This window comes from Pipistrellus kuhlii, unplaced genomic scaffold (genome assembly GCF_014108245.1).
Source record: "Pipistrellus kuhlii isolate mPipKuh1 unplaced genomic scaffold, mPipKuh1.p scaffold_m20_p_9, whole genome shotgun sequence".
In the NCBI taxonomy this organism is placed as follows: Eukaryota; Metazoa; Chordata; class Mammalia; order Chiroptera; family Vespertilionidae; genus Pipistrellus; species Pipistrellus kuhlii.
Window position 1 is genome coordinate 16,693,341 of NW_023425595.1, and position 20,402 is coordinate 16,713,742.

General features: G+C 37.2%; 1 protein-coding gene across 5 annotated transcripts in view; it reads right to left on the reverse strand.

Annotated features, from left to right (window-relative positions):
- Positions 1–3,042: 3,042 nt before the first annotated feature.
- Positions 3,043–20,402, reverse strand: part of BBOX1 (gamma-butyrobetaine hydroxylase 1) — a 53,095-nt gene continuing 35,735 nt past the window's right edge. For all 5 annotated transcript variants that reach the window (XM_036427627.2, XM_036427625.2, XM_045577681.1 and 2 more), the window contains 4 exons: positions 16,172–16,277; positions 10,538–10,734; positions 5,354–5,520; positions 3,043–3,581 (listed from right to left, as the gene is read on the reverse strand). In XM_036427627.2, the coding sequence (XP_036283520.1) occupies positions 3,421–3,581; positions 5,354–5,520; positions 10,538–10,734; positions 16,172–16,277 (631 nt within the window). In that variant the 3' untranslated portion in view covers positions 3,043–3,420. The remainder of the gene's footprint in view (positions 3,582–5,353; positions 5,521–10,537; positions 10,735–16,171; positions 16,278–20,402) is intronic.

Here is a 20,402-nt window from a genome sequence, read left to right on the forward strand (position 1 = left end):
GGTTAATTTCTCCTGCCTAGAAAACTGAGAGACATTGTAGGCATCTTCCTCATCTTTCATTTACACTGCATCATCAAGTCTAGATTGAGACTTGTAAGTATCTCTCCATTCCCTCTTCCAGCATTTCAATTCAATCTTCTTAATTTCTCTTATAAGTTCCTAAGGTAGATTTGGAAACGCATACATGGATTTATGACTTCTAATCTTTCTCATTTATAATTCCCTCCACAATGTACCCAGATGGATATTTAAAAAATGAATATCTAATCAAGGCAGTCTATCACCTGAACATCTTTAAATGGCTCCTCATTGCTTTTAGGATTAAATATCAACTCTTTAGTGCAACACATGTTTCAACATTTTATAATTTGGCTCCCGTCTCTGTCTCTAGCCTTGTATATGTCTTCTCACCTTAATCCATCCTCTCCCTCCTCAGCCTTTTATTATACCTAATAATAGTTAACATCAATTAGGCACTCACTCTAAGCTAGGAAGTATGCTAAAAGCTTAAAGTCAGTATTTTCCAAAGTTCTCTGAAGATACGTATCACCTGAGGTGTTTGCTAAAAATCTAATTCCTGGTCCCTGTTCCAGACCCATTGAATCAAAATCATGAGGGAATGACTCTGGGAAGTTGAAATAAACACACACACACACACACACACACACGCACACACACACACACACACACACACCATGTGACTCTTATGGTGACTCTTATCATTAGAGACATTTGGGAAAACAATGCTTTACATAAGCTTTTATTTAAACCTCATAAAAATGAATGAGATAAGAACTGTTGTTAGTCTCATTTATAGATAGAAAAATTGAGGCTTAAGGAAAGAGGTAATTTGTCCAAAGACACATAATTAACTGATTGTCATTATTATGATTTGAACAGAGGCATCCAATTCCAGAGTTTACACTGCTGTTAAATTCTACTTTCTCACATGTGCGTTAACACATTTACTGTGTGCACTCTCAATTCTCTATGCTTCTTCTGCTCTTTGAGTTGAGAAGTTTTCCCAACTTTGTCTAGAAAACTATCAATCCTTATTCAACTCAGTTGAAGACTTCATTACCTCCCCAGTCTGGGTGGTTGCTTCCTCATGAACCATTCTGTTATTTTGTTGACATAATATATCATCATTTATATCCTTGCCTGTTCCCCTCCAGACTAGAAGCAGGCACATCTCCAGTCTTTCTATGCCCTTGGTCTAGCAGAGATCCTGACATATCCAAGTTATTTGATAAATACCTTCTGAATGAATAAAGTATAATAACTCGCTTTAGCGTGGCAAGTGCTTGGGGTTTAGATGCGGTGAGTTGATGGGGTTAGGCTCACTCCAGAGAATTACTTGTTTTGGGGTATTAAATGCTGCCTCTTAGAAACAGGCCATGTCCCTTTGAACTCACTTGGCTTTTCATTCCAGGGTTGATGTTAGGAGAGATGGGAATTGAGAAACCAACCCATTCATTTTGAAGTTGAAAGGAATCAAATGTGTGATATACTTTGGTAGCTCCAATAGAAAAAGAGAATGAAGGCCCCAGAAAGGGGCAGTGTTATAAGGGGAAGGGATGACAGAGCTGGCAATGTGAACTCTGGATATAGAAGGCTCAATGTCAGAGTTCAGAGAATTAGAAAGGTATGCTGTCATGGGTTTGGGGCACTCTTGACCCAGACTCCCAGTGCTATGGGTGCACTAAGGGTGCAAAGCAAAAGTTAAAACATAGTTGGACGTAGTGTTCTCACTTGGTCTTAAGGAAACAGAGTGGTGTCAGTGAGTAAGACTTTTAAGACAGGAGGCTTGGTGAGGGCCCTAAATGTATGGACTAAGGGTCTACCTATTTCCAGGATTTCAGCAAACAGTAATGCTCAGGCTGCTCTTTTGGCAGGGGTACAAAAGGGACAGGGCTCACAGGAGTGGGATTTCCATGGCTGCCAGTGACACCTGTGTTCCACTATTGGGGATGAGGCAGTGGCCACGGAGGAATCTAAGACCATCAAGTGAAGCTTTCCAGAAGTTCACAGACACCATGTTCATTTATGAGGGTTACAAATGTCTTGGGTATACCTTTCCCAGTTATGAGTTGAAGGCAAGAAATGAGGAGAGCTGGCTTATGGACAGGTATAAGCTATCCTGGCAGGTTTTGAAATATTTATTTGTGGCACGAGAAACTTAGGCAGCCTACATTTTCTCTTAATGTGCATGCTTGGGTATGGTGTCATAACTTATGTTTAAAGGAAATATTGAAATCACCAGGTCTAGGAGATGTGGAAATTTGGGTAATAGAATTCTTTTTAAAAAAAAAAATATTTTTATTGATTTTGTACAGAGAGGAAGGGAAAGAGATAGAGAGTTAGAAACATTGATGAGAGAGAATCATCGATCAGCTGCCTTTGCACACCCCCTACTGGGGATGTGCCCACAACCAAGGTACATGCCCTTGACCGGAATCGAACCCGGGACCTTTCAGTCCCCAAGCCGATGCTCTATCCATCGAGCCAAACCAGTTTCGGCTGGTTAATAGAATTCTTTAACAAAAGTGAGTAAAACAAGATTAACCAAAGGACTTGTATGCATGCATATAAGCATAACCAATGGACACAGACACTAGAGAGAGGGTGTGAAGAGTAATGGGGGGATAAGGACACATATGTAATACCTTAATCAACAAAGAAAAAAAGTAAAAAAAAAAACCTAAAAAACAAATAAACACCAAGAAAGGTATCGTGTGTGTGTGTGTGTGTGTGTGTGTGTGTGTGTGTGTGGTACTTGTATGCATATATGCATATATGCATAGCTCAAGGACACAGACAACAGTTTAATGAAGGTCTGGGAGGGTGGAGGAAGTGGAGGGAAAATAGGCAACATCTGTAATAATATCAACAATAAAAAAATAAACTTACATAAAGTGAAAAAAAACCAAACCCAAATCTTTGAAAATATGAACCTTTTCTCAAGCATGGTATGCAGTTATAAAAAAAAAAAAATGAGACCATATAGGCAATAGAGCAAAACCACATTTTATATGAGACATGTTTTATTTAAAACAAACTTTATTTGAAACAAAGGCTTTCTTTAGAAAAGGTGTTATTTGAAGAAAGGTTTTATTTGGTACAACACTATTTGTAGGCATTTTGGAGACTCATTTATGGGCAACAGAAATTAGATCGCACATGCGCTACACCAGAAGGGGTGCTCTGTTGGGAAAAGAGAGAACACAGCTGCAAACATCTAAAGAGTTGGCATTGGGGATGACTACAAAGAAAAGAAAACTCTCATAAGAAAGGTGACACGTTCAATGCCAAGGAAATTAACATGTAAATGACATGGGTCAGGTCCGTGAAGACCAATATCCCTAGCATAGCTGACCAGATACACTCACTGGAATCTTTCTGAGATCACAGGCAGGAGATTCAGTTTCTGTTCTGGACACTCCGCCTTAAGATGCGAAGTCTTGACATGACCACATCCCAGTCGGCGTAAGCTCCTTCTAGATGGCGGGATATCTCAGTCCCAGCTTCGTAGCTACGGCGGCCATGCAGTAAGCGCCAGTTATCAAAAGTAATCACATCACCTGGACAAAAGATTTCTCCATATGAATAATCACGTCTTTAACGTTTGCAGAGCTAGAAAATGCAAAATATCCTTGCTGCTTAGCTCACAGCAAGAAACAATATGTTTACTTCTTTACATAAAACCCATGCATTCACTTTGCACCCAAATCAGGCCACTGGGTGCAAACAGCTTTAGACATTTTGACATTTAAACTACACAGCCTGGCCAGCTCCTGTGGGCACTTATATTGTTCTTACTAAAAAGGTCATCTTTGTGTAAAATGTTTGAGTTGTTCTTCCTGACTGTTATTTATCTCTTACTTAGGAATGTTTATTTCTAGTGTAATAGCAAAAATAATTATAAAGATAATAACCTTCTTGGTTTGTCTTCTATGTTTGTGGTATTTTATGCATATTATTTCTAAGCCTTGTAAAAATCCTAAAAAAAGAGAGCATTATCTCATCTTTTCATACATGAAGAAACTGCGGCTTAGAGAAGTTGAGGGATTTGCCTGAAGCTATGGTGCCATTAAATGGTAAAGCTTGGATTCCAGCTCCTATTTATTTTGTATTTTTCTCCCATGGTATTTCCATTTTACTTTACTACTTTAAAAATCAGCCTGTGTGACTGCATAGCAGTGGGTTTATGAAGATTCCTAGTATTACTTTATCATACCACGATCAATTAAAAAATAATCATAAGTGAAAAAAGTCTTCTACATGGTCAAATCAGTGGCAGAGAGAAATTATGCTTTTTATTTGAAGCCTTCAGTTTGATGTTGTTTTACTGAGTCAAGATGGTCCAGGAAAAACACAGTGCTTTCTGTTTATTTATTTGTTTGTTTATTTGTTGTTTATTTATTAAAACTTTTTTTTTGAGAGAGAGGAAGGGAGAGGGATATAGAGATAGAAACCTCATAGATCAGCTTCCTTCCACATGCCCATTACTGGAGACAGAGCCCACAACCTGGGCATGTGCCCTGACAGAGAATTGAATCTTGGTTCAAAGGTCCACACTCTACCACTGAGCCATATTGGCCCACCAAAATAAAATAGTTCTTGAAAGTTTTCTAGCTACTTGAAATAAAGGAGCAGAGCAGGCTGTTGTGGCTCATTGGCTGAGCATTGATCCATTAACCAAGAGGTCATTGGTTTGATTCTTAGACCTGGCACATGCCAAGTTGTGGGCTCAATCCCCAGTAGGGGGTATGCAAGAGGCAGCTGATCAATGATTCTCTGTTATCATTGATGTTTCTATCTCTCCTTCTTCCTTCCTATCTGAAATAAATAAATAAAAACACCACATTTTTTATTTCTGGTAACACTATGTCGACCAGATCAGATAAGTTTAATGAACAAACATTACTCCTATAGTTTAGAGAGTGAGAACCATGAAAATAATTTGATATCTACCAGGATAGAAGAATTAAGTACAAGCTTCAGTTTATATTGATTGGTTATCAGGGTAGAAAATATAAGTCATCAGTCTTGACATCAGACATGAGATTTTCTTAAGTCTATAGCTTATCTTTCAGGTTGGAGTTATTAAATTTTGTTGTGCTTAAGAAATACATAGACACTTGTTTAAAATGAATATTTTTAAAGCCTGAAGAGTCAATAGAGTGGAAGTGGGGTTTGGGAGTCTGCTCTTTAAGCAAGCTGGTTGCTCCCCAAAATTCTACTGTCAGTGCTCCACATTCAGTGCTTGAGCAAAACAGCTCTCTATTGCTCTAAATGGTTAAGGATGGAGAAATACATCCTTTCAGTTGTTTGAGAAAATATGTTCACTGACCTGGATTCATCTTAAAGGTGAACTTGGATTCTTTACAGTTCATGAGGTCCACAAACTCCTTCAGAGCAGCATAAAAAGGCTGAACCTTTTCAACAGGTACATCGAATATTGTGTCTCTCGTTGCATTATTGAAGTTGATTCGAATCACTTGGCCTTTATCATCTAATCTGTTTTTTTTTTTTGAAAGAGAAAAAGTTAAATATATAAGTCACAAAGTATCCATTTACATTTATAAGAGTCAATTTGTCTTGAAAGATGTTTCTGAAACACAGTATTGAAGAATCCAAGCACATGTACAGAAAAAGTTAATGTTATCTGTGGTACAATGTACTTATTTATTTTTTTCACTTAGAGAGTAGTTTTGAAATTTTACCCCCTAAGCGCCAAATGATTCAAACTGATTTAAAATAAACATTACCAAAGACTATCATTATAAAGTTTTTACGTTTTAAAGAAACAAATTCATTCTTCATTCTTTAAAATAGTAGCTTTTACATTACTAAAGTATTTTTATGTTATACTTTAGAAATTGAGCTTTTAGTATAATGTTATTGGTACATTATTGGAAAGAAAAACCTTTTTAAAAAAAGTTTGAAACATACTTTTCTAACTCAATCCCTAGTTTACAGATGAGGAAACCGAGGGACAGAGGAAAGGAGAGACTAGCCTAAGGTAAATCTTTGAAACTTTCTACCTGGGGCACCCTTTGTGCCATCCTTCACGTTACTGACAAGGATGCCATGACTTTAACTTCTTGGAGATTTTTTATTTTAGCCATTCTGGTGATCAGATCTTTTTTTAAAATATATTTTTATTGATTTCAGAGAGGAAGGAAGAGGGAGGGAGAGATAGAAACATCAATGATGAGAGAGAATAATTGATTGGCTGCTTTCTTCATGCCCCACACTGGGGATAGAGACCGCAACCCAGGCATGTGCTCTGTCTGGGAATCAAACCGTGACCTCCTGGTTCATAGGTGGATACTCAACCACTGAGCCATGCCAGCCAGGCTATTCTTTCTTTCACTCATGCCATAATTCCTTGATGGGAATGGGTATGGTAATTATCAGCTCTCTCTTTTAGAGTGAAAGGAATCTTGTGATTCATTAATCAAATGCAATAATAATTGTTTATCTCATATTATATTGTGCTTAAGCTTTAGTTTCTGAGAGTTCATATATTGAATACATAAGCAAAAATAATCAGTTTTCTCTCTGTGTGTGTATGTGTGTGTGTAACACAATCTCTGTCTTCTTTCACCTATTATTTATTCTCTATCTGAGAAAACAAGACACATTTATTATTTAGCATTCTCAGCAATGACATGAGGGTAAATAGAAAGCAAATTAGTGATAAGGTCTATAAAAGACATTGTTTTGTTGATTGAAAAATGTTAGAGGAGATGAATAGTTGGCATCTTGAAAAGCTGCCTATAACCTTATAACAAAAAATACTTAAATATGTAAAAGTTTTGTAAGAAGGAAATCATGTGTACAATAACAGAATAAAAGGAAGGTTCCAGTACAGAGTTACATACTAAGAAAAGGAAAAAGTCTCCCCAAAATGAAGAATGACTGGCTATTTATTAACTATACAAAGATAAGAATTTAAATATAAACTAGCTCCATGGTATCTATAATCCAGCAAGAGATCATCAGTGATGCCGACAACAGAACACAGTGAAAGGACTGTAGCCTCACCTCCTACAATCTGCTGGTGCTGTGACTCCTCCCCACTACTTACAATATTATGTCTCATTGAGAGAGAATGATGCTTGATGGGACTTCTTAAATTTGTTGAGGAAATGGCACTATGGTGCTGTCCACTACATCCCATTTTATGAGGATAGGCAATAAAAATTTATTTCAGATTAGAAGTGTCTTATATCTCGCAAATTAAATATGTTCCCTTCTTTCTTTGGTCTCTAGACCCAACTTAGAGCTGAAATCTATTCTCAATATATGTGTTGAACTTCACGGAAATTTTAGCTAGCTAAAATTTATTTTGCCCTTTCTGAGTGAGAAGGGACATTCATTGATTATCTCTATTCATTCTTACTTCAATAGTATGTGGTAGTTATTAAATGACTCCCCTTTTACTGGCTCTCTTTTTACCATGGGTTAGCCAGCATAAGCCACTTGACCAAAACTGTTAAACTAGGGAAGGAGTTTTCTTTAGTTGATTGAATTTGAAACCACTAAGAAGCATTGCTATAGCTTAATCTCACCATTATTATTTTTTGTCCAAGTTTCTTGATTTGTTTATTTTTTCTTGTACTGTATCTAACTCTGTCAACAGCCTCCAAGTCTTTTTGTACTATATAAACATCTCAAAATAATTATAGCATGTACAAACAAAGAAAATGAAATGAACCCAAGTACAGAGAGGACCAAGGCTCTTGATTAACTAAAACCCTCATTGTTTCATCTCCTATTGTTAAAAATACATTTTTAAGCGAGTTAATGTTAACCATTTGATATTCTCTAGGCATGTTCTGAGACCTTAAAAATGGTCAAATTTTGGAATTTTACTACCAGAAATAACAAAGCCAAATCATGATTTAGATGGTGAACATCCAGGTAATTTCACTCAATAGCTAAGTTTTTGACCTCTCTTCACTAGCCTTGCAGAATCATTAATCATATTGGGCCACAACAAAATTAGCACTTGTCATAGGTCCCCCATCTCCAATAGATCCCCTCTGATAAGTCTAGTACCCACCTGACAGCAAACACAGTTATTACCATATTATTAACTATATTATCTGGCAGTACTTCAGATCCCCATGACTATTTTGTAACAACTTCATCTCTTTACTTTTTCAACCATCTTCCTCAACCCTTCCCATTGACAGCCAGTAATTTATTATCTTATCTATGAGTCTGTTTTTATTTTATTTGTTTATTTTGTTCTGCAGATGCCACATACAAGTGAAACCATATAGTATTAGTCATTCTCTGTCTTTCATGGGTTTTTAAGGTTACTTTAGAACAGTTAAAACTGTCTTGTTAAAACTAGTAATCCAAGAGTTAGTTCTTCTCTTTCCCATCTCTATGACTGACCTCTCAGAGAATGTTATCTTGAACTAGAGTTTATTTTTGACCTCTGTTTTTCTCTCACATCCTTCATCGACTATGTCAGAAAAACATGCTGTTTTGACCTACAAAATATGTTGCAAAACAAATGTGTCTCCACACTTCCACTATTACCACTTGGATTACTCATGCCCAAGACATCCTTTCCTCTAACGTGAAGTCCTACAGTAGCTTTTAAAACTGGTCTTCCTGCGTCAATCCTTGCTCTTTTCTACATTCCATTCAACCCAGCAGTCAGGATGATGGATTTAAAATGTAAGTAAGTTTGTATAAATGCAAGTGTCCCTTTTTTGGTCAAAATCTTGCAGCAGCTCCTATTTCATTAACAGTGAAAGCCAATAACTTACAATGGCTAGCAAGGCTCTTCATGGACTTTCCCCCATTTGACCTCCTGTCTCTCTCTCTCTCCTCTCTCTCCTCTCTCTCCTCTCTCTCTCTCTCTCTCTCTCTCATATATTTTATTGATTTTTTTACAGAGAGGAAGAGAGAAGGATAGAGAATTAGAAACATTGATGAGAGAGAATCATCAATCAGCTTCCTCTTGCACACACCCTACTGAGGTTGTGCCCGCAACCAAGGTACATACTCTTGACTGGAATTGAACCCAGACCTTTTAGTCCACAGACTGACGCTCTATCCACTGAGCCAAACCGATTTTGGCTGACTTCCTCTCTTAATACTCAGCTTTACCCTGGCCCTTGGCTTTATTGATTGCACCAGACATGCTCCTAGGCCTTCTCAAGCTCTTTGCTCTAGCTGTTTCAGGAAATGCTTACCTCTGAGCAATCTTCCTCATTTCTTTAAATTTTTTCTCAAGTATTGCCTATTCGGTAAAGCTTTCTTCACCACATTATTTAACCATGCAAGTTCTATCCTTCCTAAGTATTTGGTCCTACAGATTCTCCTTATCCTGCCCTACCTTTCCTCTTTTTCTTGAGTACGTAAAAATGTTTTAACCTTCCTTGTAATTTATTTATTTGTTTTAAAATTTCTAATTCTCCCATTCTCTGCTAGACTGTAAGCACCAGATCTTTGTTTTGTTCACTGATATATACCAAGCACCAGGAAGAGTGGCTGGCCTCCATAAATATTTGTTAAATGAATAAATGAAGGCTCTATTGTGTCTACAAGGCAACTGAGTTAGTACACTTGAAATCTGATTATTAAATGAGTTTACTTTCATATTATTTGGCTATTTCTCCTGAAAAAAGAATATAAACTCAAGTCTAAAATTGGAAACACCCCAAAATCCACCGATGGGATTTTATAAAATAAACCATATCCTAGAAACACAGTGTAAAATAATTTTCAAAAGAAAGGATCCATTTTTGGCCTTTTGTAGATACTTAAAAAATTATGATCAGATAATATCTGATGAAAAGAGAACACAAAATGTTCCATGTAGGGAACATATGATTTTTGTTGTCACCAATTGGGGAAGACATTCCGTTTTATTCTCAGTCCATGTGGTTCAGATGAGGCTGTCCTTGCCCCAGGAATGAACATGTGACTAGGAACGGTTAATAAGAATTGTCTGACTTTCTGTCTATGGTGATTGTTTCAAGGATACGCTTGGACACAAATTGGGCAGTGAGTCATTTAGCTTTGGTGTAGCCATTGGGAAATAATTCCTCTGTGCTGTGTTTACCAGCTCTCAGGATAATGAAAACTTGGAACTTCCATTGATTATCTTTGAAAAATGAAGTCAACACAAAGGATGGCAAAGCTAAGAGGTGAAGAAAAAAGAGATCAATTTCAGATAACACTGTTTTAACCCCTGGATCTATCTCATCATTAGATTCTTCTACTTCTGGTTGAAAATGTTCTGACTAGCACAATCATATTGATCATAACTAGGTAGAACTTATGTTTTAAAAACTAAGTAAAAATTAAGGGTATATGAAATCTTAGTTATGTCTCATATGAAATTTGATAATTTTTTTTATGGTGGAAAGATTCTTTTTTTTACTGTAATAAAAAGTAGAGCTCTGGCATTAACTGAAGCTTTCTGTGTTTTAGTTTTAGGTTAATGAAGCTTTTGTATTGTCAGTTGTTGTATTGCTGTGAGAAATTTATAAATAACACTTACTCTATAATTTTATGTTTGGACTGCACAGAGAAATCGCAGTAATCCACTCCAATGTCTGTGAAGTCCACAAAGGTAGAGGACAAAAGCTGGAATGCCCGAGGGTTTTTTTCCTTGAGCTTTTGGCATATGTTAAATCCATCTACAATTTCTGAATCACCCCCGGTGACTGTTTGTTTTATACAGTGCAGAAGCTGAACCTGTAAAAAAAAAAATAGAGAAATAGGTTTTTAAATGATACATACTCACATTTTTTTGACTCTGCATTAAAGAATAGGAAGATATGGATGCACTAAAATCGACAAACCTTTTATATCTCACTTTGGGTTCATCAGACAAAGGGGCTGGAGAGAAAAAGTTGCTCTCCATCAACAATAAAATTTGTTGCAGTTGAAGACATAGACATGGACATACTAATGTTCATGAGAAAACAAAAGGCACAGATAAAAATAGGGGCAGGGAGCTAGTAATTCACCTTGGAGTATTTATGCACCTCGCCTTGGCCTTACAAAGAAGGTGGGAACTAATCTGGGTCAAGGAGGGTGAATATGATTTTGAATAGAATGGAAATTTTAGAATAGAATGGAGAGAGTGAATCAGGTGGCAAAGATGATGATCGGTATGCAAAAACGCACACTTCCCTGGGCATCAAAAAGTTTGGCTGCCGTAGAGGGTCACACATGGGGATGGTAGATGCAGGTGGAAAGGCTCTTTGGAACCTCAAAATGGAGAGTCTTAAATATCAAATGAAGGGTATATTTGGTGCTCAGAAGGGGGTCATTAAAGGCTTTTGCATATGGAGGTAAAGACTGAATTAAACAATCTCAGCCCAGTGGTGTTATATGGTATAAATTATTTGAGGTGGGGACTAATGAGAGTGTAATGTAATATTTCATATGGACAGATAAGAAGCTAATGATGGCCCTAGGTGGTTTGGCTCAGTGGATAGAGCATCAACCTGCAGACTAAATGGTTCCAGGTTCAATTTCAGTCAAGGGCACATGCCCGGGTTGCAGGCTCGATCCCTAGAAGGGGGCATACAGGAGGCAACCAATCAATGATTCTCTCTCATCTTTGATGTTTCTATCTCTCTCACCCTCTCCCTTTCTCTGAAATCAATAAAAAATATTAAAAATAAAGAAGCTAATGAAGAAGGCTATGACGATGAATAAACCCGAGAAATATTGGAAATGAAAACCAAAAGAAGAGTATTAGTTATTTTTATTAAGGTTTAGAAGGAAACGTTAAACATTATTTCATTTGTAAAGCAAAACATAGTAAAATTAAAAAAAAATACTTTCTTCTATTAAGCAGAGTTTGTTTTCTTTGGTTATGTGACTCCTTTTGGTAAGTCAGCATGGGTGGGTTATTTCTAATAACTAAATTTAGACCCTGACTTTGTGCTTAGAGAGACTAACCACATTCAGCTGTGAAAACTTTATTCTTACAGAGTCGAATAAAAAAAAAAAAAGCACCAATGTCTGGCAGTTCTTATTGAAAGGAAGAAGCAAATATGATCAAATACCAAGACTTGGGGGTAATTACGAGTGGGGAAAGCATCAATTTAGCTTGCTGATCTCCATAGATTTTCTAGAATAGTGCCATCCATTTAAACTTCCTGTAACGATGAAAATGTAGTGACTAGTCCCACATGGCTACTGTGCATTTGACATGCAGTTAGTACAACCAAGGAGATGAATTTTAGATTTTATTTAATCATAACTAATTAAAATTTAAAGTCATTTGTGGCTCATGACTACTGTAGGAAATAGTGCAGGTCTAGACCACAACCCTCCATCCTCCCCAAACTGCGTACATTTTCTCAATGTTTTAAATCTTATGTATACTTGTTCTCAAACTATGGTTGTTTAATTTACGTTTATTAAGTCCTCACTCTGGTCCTTAGAATTTTATACTTTCATCTTCATTTTATAAGTGAAGAAGCTGAGACCTAGAGCTGAAACATTCAGTCAGCTAGTAAAATTCAGCGAACCCATGGTAACATACCATTCAAACTTTGGTCTATTTGCCTCAAAATCCTCATACATCAACTTTCTTTCCTATAAAGAGAGAAGTCTCTTTATAGCACTCCTAATAATTCAGTATTGTTTGGTGTATGCCTCTGTGGTTTCTAAATATAAACTTCCATCGTAGATTGATGATGCCTTATTTTCTAATGTTAGGAGAAAACTGGTCTAAATTATCAATAATAATAATTCAGTCCTTAAGTTTATGCTGTTTTCTCTTAAACTAAACACACACATGTGCCAAAGCTGACCAAGTCATTGCAGAAAACCATCTCATCACTAGGGCAATGAGGGGTGAAGCAGCATGATTAAAAATAAGATAAAATGAAAATTTCCACTTCAAATATACTAAACTCCAAGAAGACAAAACAATAGCATAACTTTGTCCCTGGGAGAATCAAAATGTTCCTTAAATCCTTTTAGATTTTGCCATAATGAAGTCATAGAATATTTCAAATATAGATCTTTAAAAAAGGTCAACTGATGCCTTTTACATATGGCAAGGCCAACTAATAATCTTCTCTTGTATATTTATATTTTAATGCAATCTTATGAAATAAAAAAGGTGATGAAGCCAGACAATATTTTCACTGCTAAGTCAAGAGGAAAATACTGTATATGTATGATGTGTATAAAACCCAATTTTATTTCATGTAAGTCATACAAAACCAAAAATATTTTCTTTCTAAATGTTACTTTATGACAACATGTGACTTCTGGCCCAGACAGAGAAGTTGGCGAAGCAACATCTGTGTTTCATTAGAGCCGTGTCTCCTTGACCCTACCCCATATGATCCAAATTGATCAAATGAAACTCTCGACAGGTAACTTATCCAGATCATTTCATCTGTACTGGAAAAACACGGACTAATTCTGTTTGTTATGAAAACACTGGAACAAATCCCCCTCAATAATTCAAAATGGAAACTTGAACAAATACACAAACAGTGCCTACATTTTAATGATTCCTCTGCTAGAATTTAGACATTTCAGGAACCATCTTTTATTTTAAAAATCTCTCATGGAGTCATTAACTTTAGATTTTTCATTTGCTGATGGGAGACAGGCACACTTTTGTGGCATCTTTTTGCCTGTTTATAGCATACCTGTTACTAGTATGTCTCTATTGCAAGGAAAGGTGCTAGATTAAGTTTTGAGATATAGAGAAGTCTAAAATTAAATTTCTGTATTTAAAGAGTTTGTCATATATGATAATGTCTATAAATAATCATCACGTTACATAAATTATGGAAATTTGAAAGTCCAACTCAAGACCCATATTGTGCAGTGAAAGATGGAGGCCCATGTTCAAGTCCAAGTTCCCTATTCATCAGATGTTACCCTGTGAAAGTATTCAGCCTTGCTGTGTGTCATTTCCTCATCTGACATAAAAAAGACATGATTTATTCTGTCTACCTTAAAAGAATGTAACAGATAAAATGGTATAAGTAAAAATACTTTGAAAGGGTGTAAAATGCTGTAAAAATGTCAAGCATTATACTTCAGAAATATTTATGAAGTCATTTAATCACTTTCCCATAGGCTTTCAATTTTAACCCAGAAACAAAACCTAAACTCATAAAAAAACAAACAAAAAAACAGCAGATAATTTAAAAATTCAAACAAAAGCTTTCTAGTTTGATTTTTGAACTTAATCTAATTTCTCCAACCTATCTTGAGCAGATGAATGGGGCTGATTAGTTTGGTTTTTAACCCCAAGGATTTTAGAAGATTTCCTGCCTCCAAACCTCATCTGAAAATGTGATAAAATGGTCATTTCAATATCAGTTAGTTCATAGAAATCATGTGGTATCATTCTCAACAAAATAATTTAAAATATGAAGTCATATTCTAGACTAGCTTAGTTAATGCAGGCTAGGACAATGAGTAACAAGAAGAGCACGGAGAAAATGTGTTTAGTCAACATGTTGAAAAACTAACAGACAAATTTTGATTTTTTTAAACTCATTTTACCTTCATTAACTAGAGAATTAACCCAAATTTCCACTTCCATTTACCCTGGAAGATATGGATTTCTGTGTAATATTTAATTGTCCTATTTAGCTCTAAAAATAGGAATAAGCCCAGCTGGTATGACTCTGAGGTTGAGCAATGACCTAGGAACCAAGAAGTTATGGTTTAATTCCCAGTCAGGGCATATGCCTAGGTTGCAGGCTAGCTCCCCAGTGTGGGAAGTCCAGTTGGCAGCTGTTCAATTATTCTCTCTTATCATTGATGTTTCTATTTCTCACTCCTTTTCTCTCTGAAATCAGTAAAAATATATTAAAAAAAAACACAAAATATCTTTTTGAAGGTAATTTCCTGACCATATATTTTTATTTGGTTTAACAAAATGATGCTTTTGCAAAAATGTAGCTGGTTTACTAAAATGACAGTTTTGGCCCTAACTGGTTTGACTCTGTAGATAGAGTGTTGGTCTGCAGACTGAAGGATCCCAGGTTTGATTCCAGTCAAGGGCATGTACCTTGACCGAGGGCACATCCCCAGTAGGGGGTGTGCAGGATGCAGCTAATGGATGTTTCTCTATCATTGATGTTTCTAACTCTCTATCCTTCTCCCTTTCTCTCTGTAAAAAAAATCAATAAAATATATATTTAAAAAATAAAAAATAAAGAATAAAATAAAATGGCGGTTTTGCAATAACATAGGGGAAGAGGATCCTAGATTATGGCTCCATGCTGAACATCCTCCTTGAAGAGGAACCTGATAGATGGGAGAGTAGATGGTTTCCCAAACTAGCCAGGGTTACTCTGCTCCATGCATTTATATCCCCTTTGCAGTCTGTCTTTGCAGCTTCTCCTATAAAAGGTGAACTCTACTTCCCCCACTTCTTGAATCTGGGCTAATCTTATGATTTACTTTGACCAGAAAGCATAGCAGAAGTGACATTATATTGGTTACTAGCCTAAGTCTTGAGAGGCTTTGTACATTTGGTTTGTTCTTTGGAAACTTTGCCAGCTGCCGTGTGCATGAGCCTGAACTAGCCAGCTGGAGGATGATATGATAGAGCAAGTGGACAGGGACAAGCTGACTCAACCATCACCTAGGTCAACCAGGACCAGCCGACTCAGCAGCAGCAGCAGCAGCAGAACTGCCCAGATGAACGCACCCCAAACTGTAAAAACATGACCTAAGTGGCTGCTGTTCTTTTAAACCACTAAGTTATGGAGATGGTGTTTGTTTTTGTGGTTTTAGTAATAGCGAATTAATATGAATGATGGCAGTATGACTTTGTGTGGAAAATCTACATTGTGTTCTTTTTCTTTTCCCTATTTTTTCTTTGAACTCTCTTGTGATTGGTAAGTGTGCAAAAAGACCTCAAGATGTACTGCTGTGGTAAAATGTCTAGGCAAAGCCAAAAGTGCCAATAGTTGCAGGAACAAACAAAAAATGTTAAGAAATATACATGAGAAACTTTGATCCCTTGGGAATGGGAAGCTATTCAGAATTTAGGTACAGAGATATTGAGTTTGGGTTGTATTTGGAGAAAGCATAGGGCAAATTAGCTGTGTATTATGATCATCTAGGCTCCAAAGAGGGGATAGTGGTCCTTGGCCTGCCTTGTGGAATGTGGCGAGGCTCACCTTACCCCAGGTGGGTGATGGAGCGCTGGGTAATCAGTGTGAAAGCTGAGCTTCCCAGTTGTGTAAGCCACGTTGTTTGCATCGATTTTGTCTTGCACTTGCCAAGTATGTCTGTAAAATACAAGAAACATATGTTTAAACTGGCTATAACTGAGCCAGAGAAAATGTGCTAAAATGAACTTGATACATGGGGGGAATGGAAACTTTTCATTTTATGAAATAATTCCCATAATGATGATGAGCCAAGGAAGATGAGTCTGACCTTTTTTTGTCTAAAGTAATCATTTCCAAATTAGCATCTTCTCACTGCTCTTCTCTCCAAAAGAGAGTAAATTCATCTAATTGACAGAGTTTATAAAGAGGTGTATGTGGAATTTAGGTTGTTTTTAATAGCTTCATGCCTTTCTAGAAATGATTTATTAAGGTGAAGTTGATATAACATAAGCCATTTTAAAATGAATAATTTAGTGGCATGTTATACCTTTATAATGTTGGTAACTGCCATCTCTATCTGGTTTCAAAAACATTTCCATTATTCTAAAACCTCTTACCCATTAAGAAGTTTCTTTCCATTCTACAGTCATAGTTCAACATCTTCCCCTCTCCTCTGTGTTTCTGAAAAAATGCAGAGGCTTGGACAGACTCTATTTTCTTTATTTGGCAAAACTATAGATAACATTATCTTCTTTTGTGACAAGACAATATCTAGGTGTCTTTCTGTTTGTAATATTTTTTTCACTTTTAACTTTTCTCTCAACTAGTATTTGGTTTCCCTATATAATAGCTTATGTGGGGATGATAAGAAAAATGCTTGATTCTTTCTTTTTATTTAATACTAGAGGCCTGGTGCACGGATTCGTGCACTGGTGGGATCTCTCAGATTGGCCTGTGCCCTCTGCAATCCGGAACACCTTTGGGGATGTTGGACTGCTGGTTTTGGTCCAATTCCTTGGCCTGCAGGGATTGGGCTGAAACCAGCAGTCTGACATCTCCTGAGGGATGTAGTCAAACATGAAGTGAAGTGGCAGGCGGCCAGGGAGGAGCCTGAGCCCAGGCTGGGCACCACACTGTTCCCGCTCATCCTGGCCCTGCTGCATCTGCTGCTGCCACCACAGGTAGCGCTGCTGCAGAGGCAGGAGAGGCTCACACTGCTGCAACTGTGCTTGCCAGCCATGAGCCAGGTATCTGGCACCCGTTGGTCAGCTGAGTGGTGCTCTCGCTGAGGGAGCATACTGACCAGGAGACAGCTTCTGCATTGAACATCTATCTCCTGGTGTTCAGTGTGCATCATAGCAACTGGCCAACTGGCTATCCGGCTGTTCAGTCACTTAGGCTTTTATATATAGAGATATTGCAAGGTAATGAATTAGTGTTTTACTACTATAAGGTGAATGATTAATTAAAAAAATAACCTTATTGATAAAAATGTATTAAAACTAGATAGAGATAATGGTTTCACAACATTGTCATTTTACTAAATGACACAGAATTGTATGCTTTAAAATGGTTAAATTTATGTTATGTAAAATTTACTTCCATTACCAAAAAATAGCTTGCCTTAAAAGTTAAAAAAACGTTAACAGAAGTGGTAATAACTTGCAACCCTGTGACAAGGAAATAAACCATTTTTAAGACTTTGTAAAGCTTTTCAGAAGATTAAGACAAATGGGTAATTGGAAAGAAACTGTGTTCCTACATAAACAGAAGTGTAGTTTGAAAAAAAAAAGTCACTATACATGCACATCATTTTATTGCTGTTATAATGTGCATTTATTAACTATGCTCACATTTATGAAATCATTTTTCAATAAATGTATATTGAGTATCTATTCAATTCGAGGCATTGTTTTTCAATAGAGCTAGAGCAGGGAACAAAAAAGTCAAACAAATGACCAAATCTAATATTACACAGAGATAAGTACTATAAAAAAATAAAGTCATGTAAGAAGGTAAGGACTGGGGGTCAGAGGACTACCACAGCAGAGATGATGCTTTCGGAAGTACGCTGGAAAGAGCTGGAGTTTTTCACAGAGATTTGAATGAAGTCAGGGAAGAAGAAGTATGCATTTCTGGGACATTTATTTTAGGCCTAGGAATCTGACAAGGAAAGTTAGCGTTTTCTCCCCATTTTCTGTGGCAGAGAGTAAAACTACCTATTCTTCTTCTTCTTCTTTTTTTTTTTTTTTTTTTTTTTTACTTCTCATTTAAAACTATTTTTTATGGATTTTTAGTGAGAGGAAGAGAAAGAAACATCAATGTGAGAGTACATTATATATGGACTGCTTTCAGGGAATCCCACAACTGTTGGGCATGTGCCCTGACTGGGAATTGAACCAGAAACCTTTTTGTGCACAGAATGATGCCCAACCAACTGAGCCACATCAGCCAGGCTTTTTCTTCTCATATAAATTCTTGATGGAAAGCCTGGTGTATCTTTCATATCTTTCAGAAAAGGTTAAAGAGCTTTCCACCAGTGACCATGAACTGCAAAGAGAGCCAGTATGTATGCTTTCATGCTGTTTTCATGAAATTCTCACTCTGCCATCTGCATGATGCAACTGGAAATGTGATTCATCGGACCATATGACTTTTTTCCAATGTTCAACTGTCCAATCCTTGTGTTCTTGTGCGAATTGGAGACATTTTATCTTGGTAATTGCAGACAGCAAAGGTATTCGAACAGGCCTTTGGCTTCCATATTCCATATGATGCAGTGTACGGCTAATTTGCCTAGAAACGTCAGGTGGTCATAATAATCTGGCCACTCAGTGTATATCCTGCTGCAACTCATTTCAAGTATGAGTCAAGCAATCCAGTATATGTATTGACTATTGCCAAGAAATACACAATCTCTATGAGGTTCATGCACTCCACGTAACATATATAATACAGATTCAGAATATTCTCAGCATCAGCATCCTAAGAATTATCAAGACATAGGAAAGGATTGGATTTAAGGAGTCAGAAGAACTAAATTCAACACATTGCAGAATATATAATATCTTCTGACTAAGAAGATGATGCTGTTGACACTGTCAGTAGGAAATGGCTGAATTCAAAAAATTTTTTTTTCCAAAAGTGATGACAGTTTTGCCAAAACCAATTTGTCTCAGTGGATAGAGCATGGGCCTGTGGACTGAAAGGTTTCCAGTCAAGAGCATGTACCTTGGTTGTGGGCACATCCCCAGTAGGGGGTGTGCAAGAGGCAGCTGATCGATGATTCTTTCTCATAGATGTTTCTAACTTTCTATCCCTCTCTCTTCCTCTCTGTAAAAAAAATCAATAAAATATATTTTTAAAAAAGTGGTGATAGTTTTGCATTGATCCACCTCAATTCTCTTTCTTGGTTCCTCCTATGATCAAGGGTCAACTAATGAGTTTTGCTGCAGCCAAGAGCTGGCTGAGAGAGCAGGTGAGAGCTTTAGCCAGGGAACAACTCTCTTCTTTGTCTGACATTAATTGGCTTCTTCAGGGAAGGGGGCCGGTGACTTGGCTTCATCGGAGCAGTTCTCCGGCCCTCTGATCTAACTGGCAGGGGATGACAAACATTTTTTTAGCCCTAGAGTATCTTTGGGATGTGTAGTCTACACGTCTGTGCTCATACATAATGATAAGTCCCAAGAAAGGAGCTTGCCAGTTCCAATCACAGAATAGCCTCCTAATAGTTTTAGCATAAGTCTGGAAAAATCCTGAAAACGTCATCTCATCTACCTTTCCTTGTAGAAATGAATCGTGCCAAGAAGATTGCTGACTGTCTGGGACTCTAGGCTTTCACTTATCCTTTTCAAATCCAAATCTCCCATGAAACATGGCTGAAACAAATGCAAACATAATCCATAGGCCTGTGTAGAAACTATCATTTAAAAGCCCACTTGTGGAGCTTTCATGAGATGGGGGTGTACTGACATGCACCTCTCACTTGAGACATATTCTAAAGCGTTCCAAGTAAGGCAAAACGCAAGCAGATCATCAAGAATTCCCAGGACTGAAGCAGAGGGGCAGGATTGATCCTTCTGCAACTAAAGAGGTGGGCTCAGCACAGCATCTCCCCCACCCCCTTTAAAAATATTTATTTTTATTAATTTCAGAAGGAAGAGAGAGAAAGAGAGTGGGAGAGAGAGAGAGAGAGAGAGATCACTAATTGGCTATCTCCTGCATGCCCCACACTGGGAACTGAGCCTGCAACCTGGGTATATGCCCTGACTGGGAAATGAACTATGACCTCCTGGTTCATAG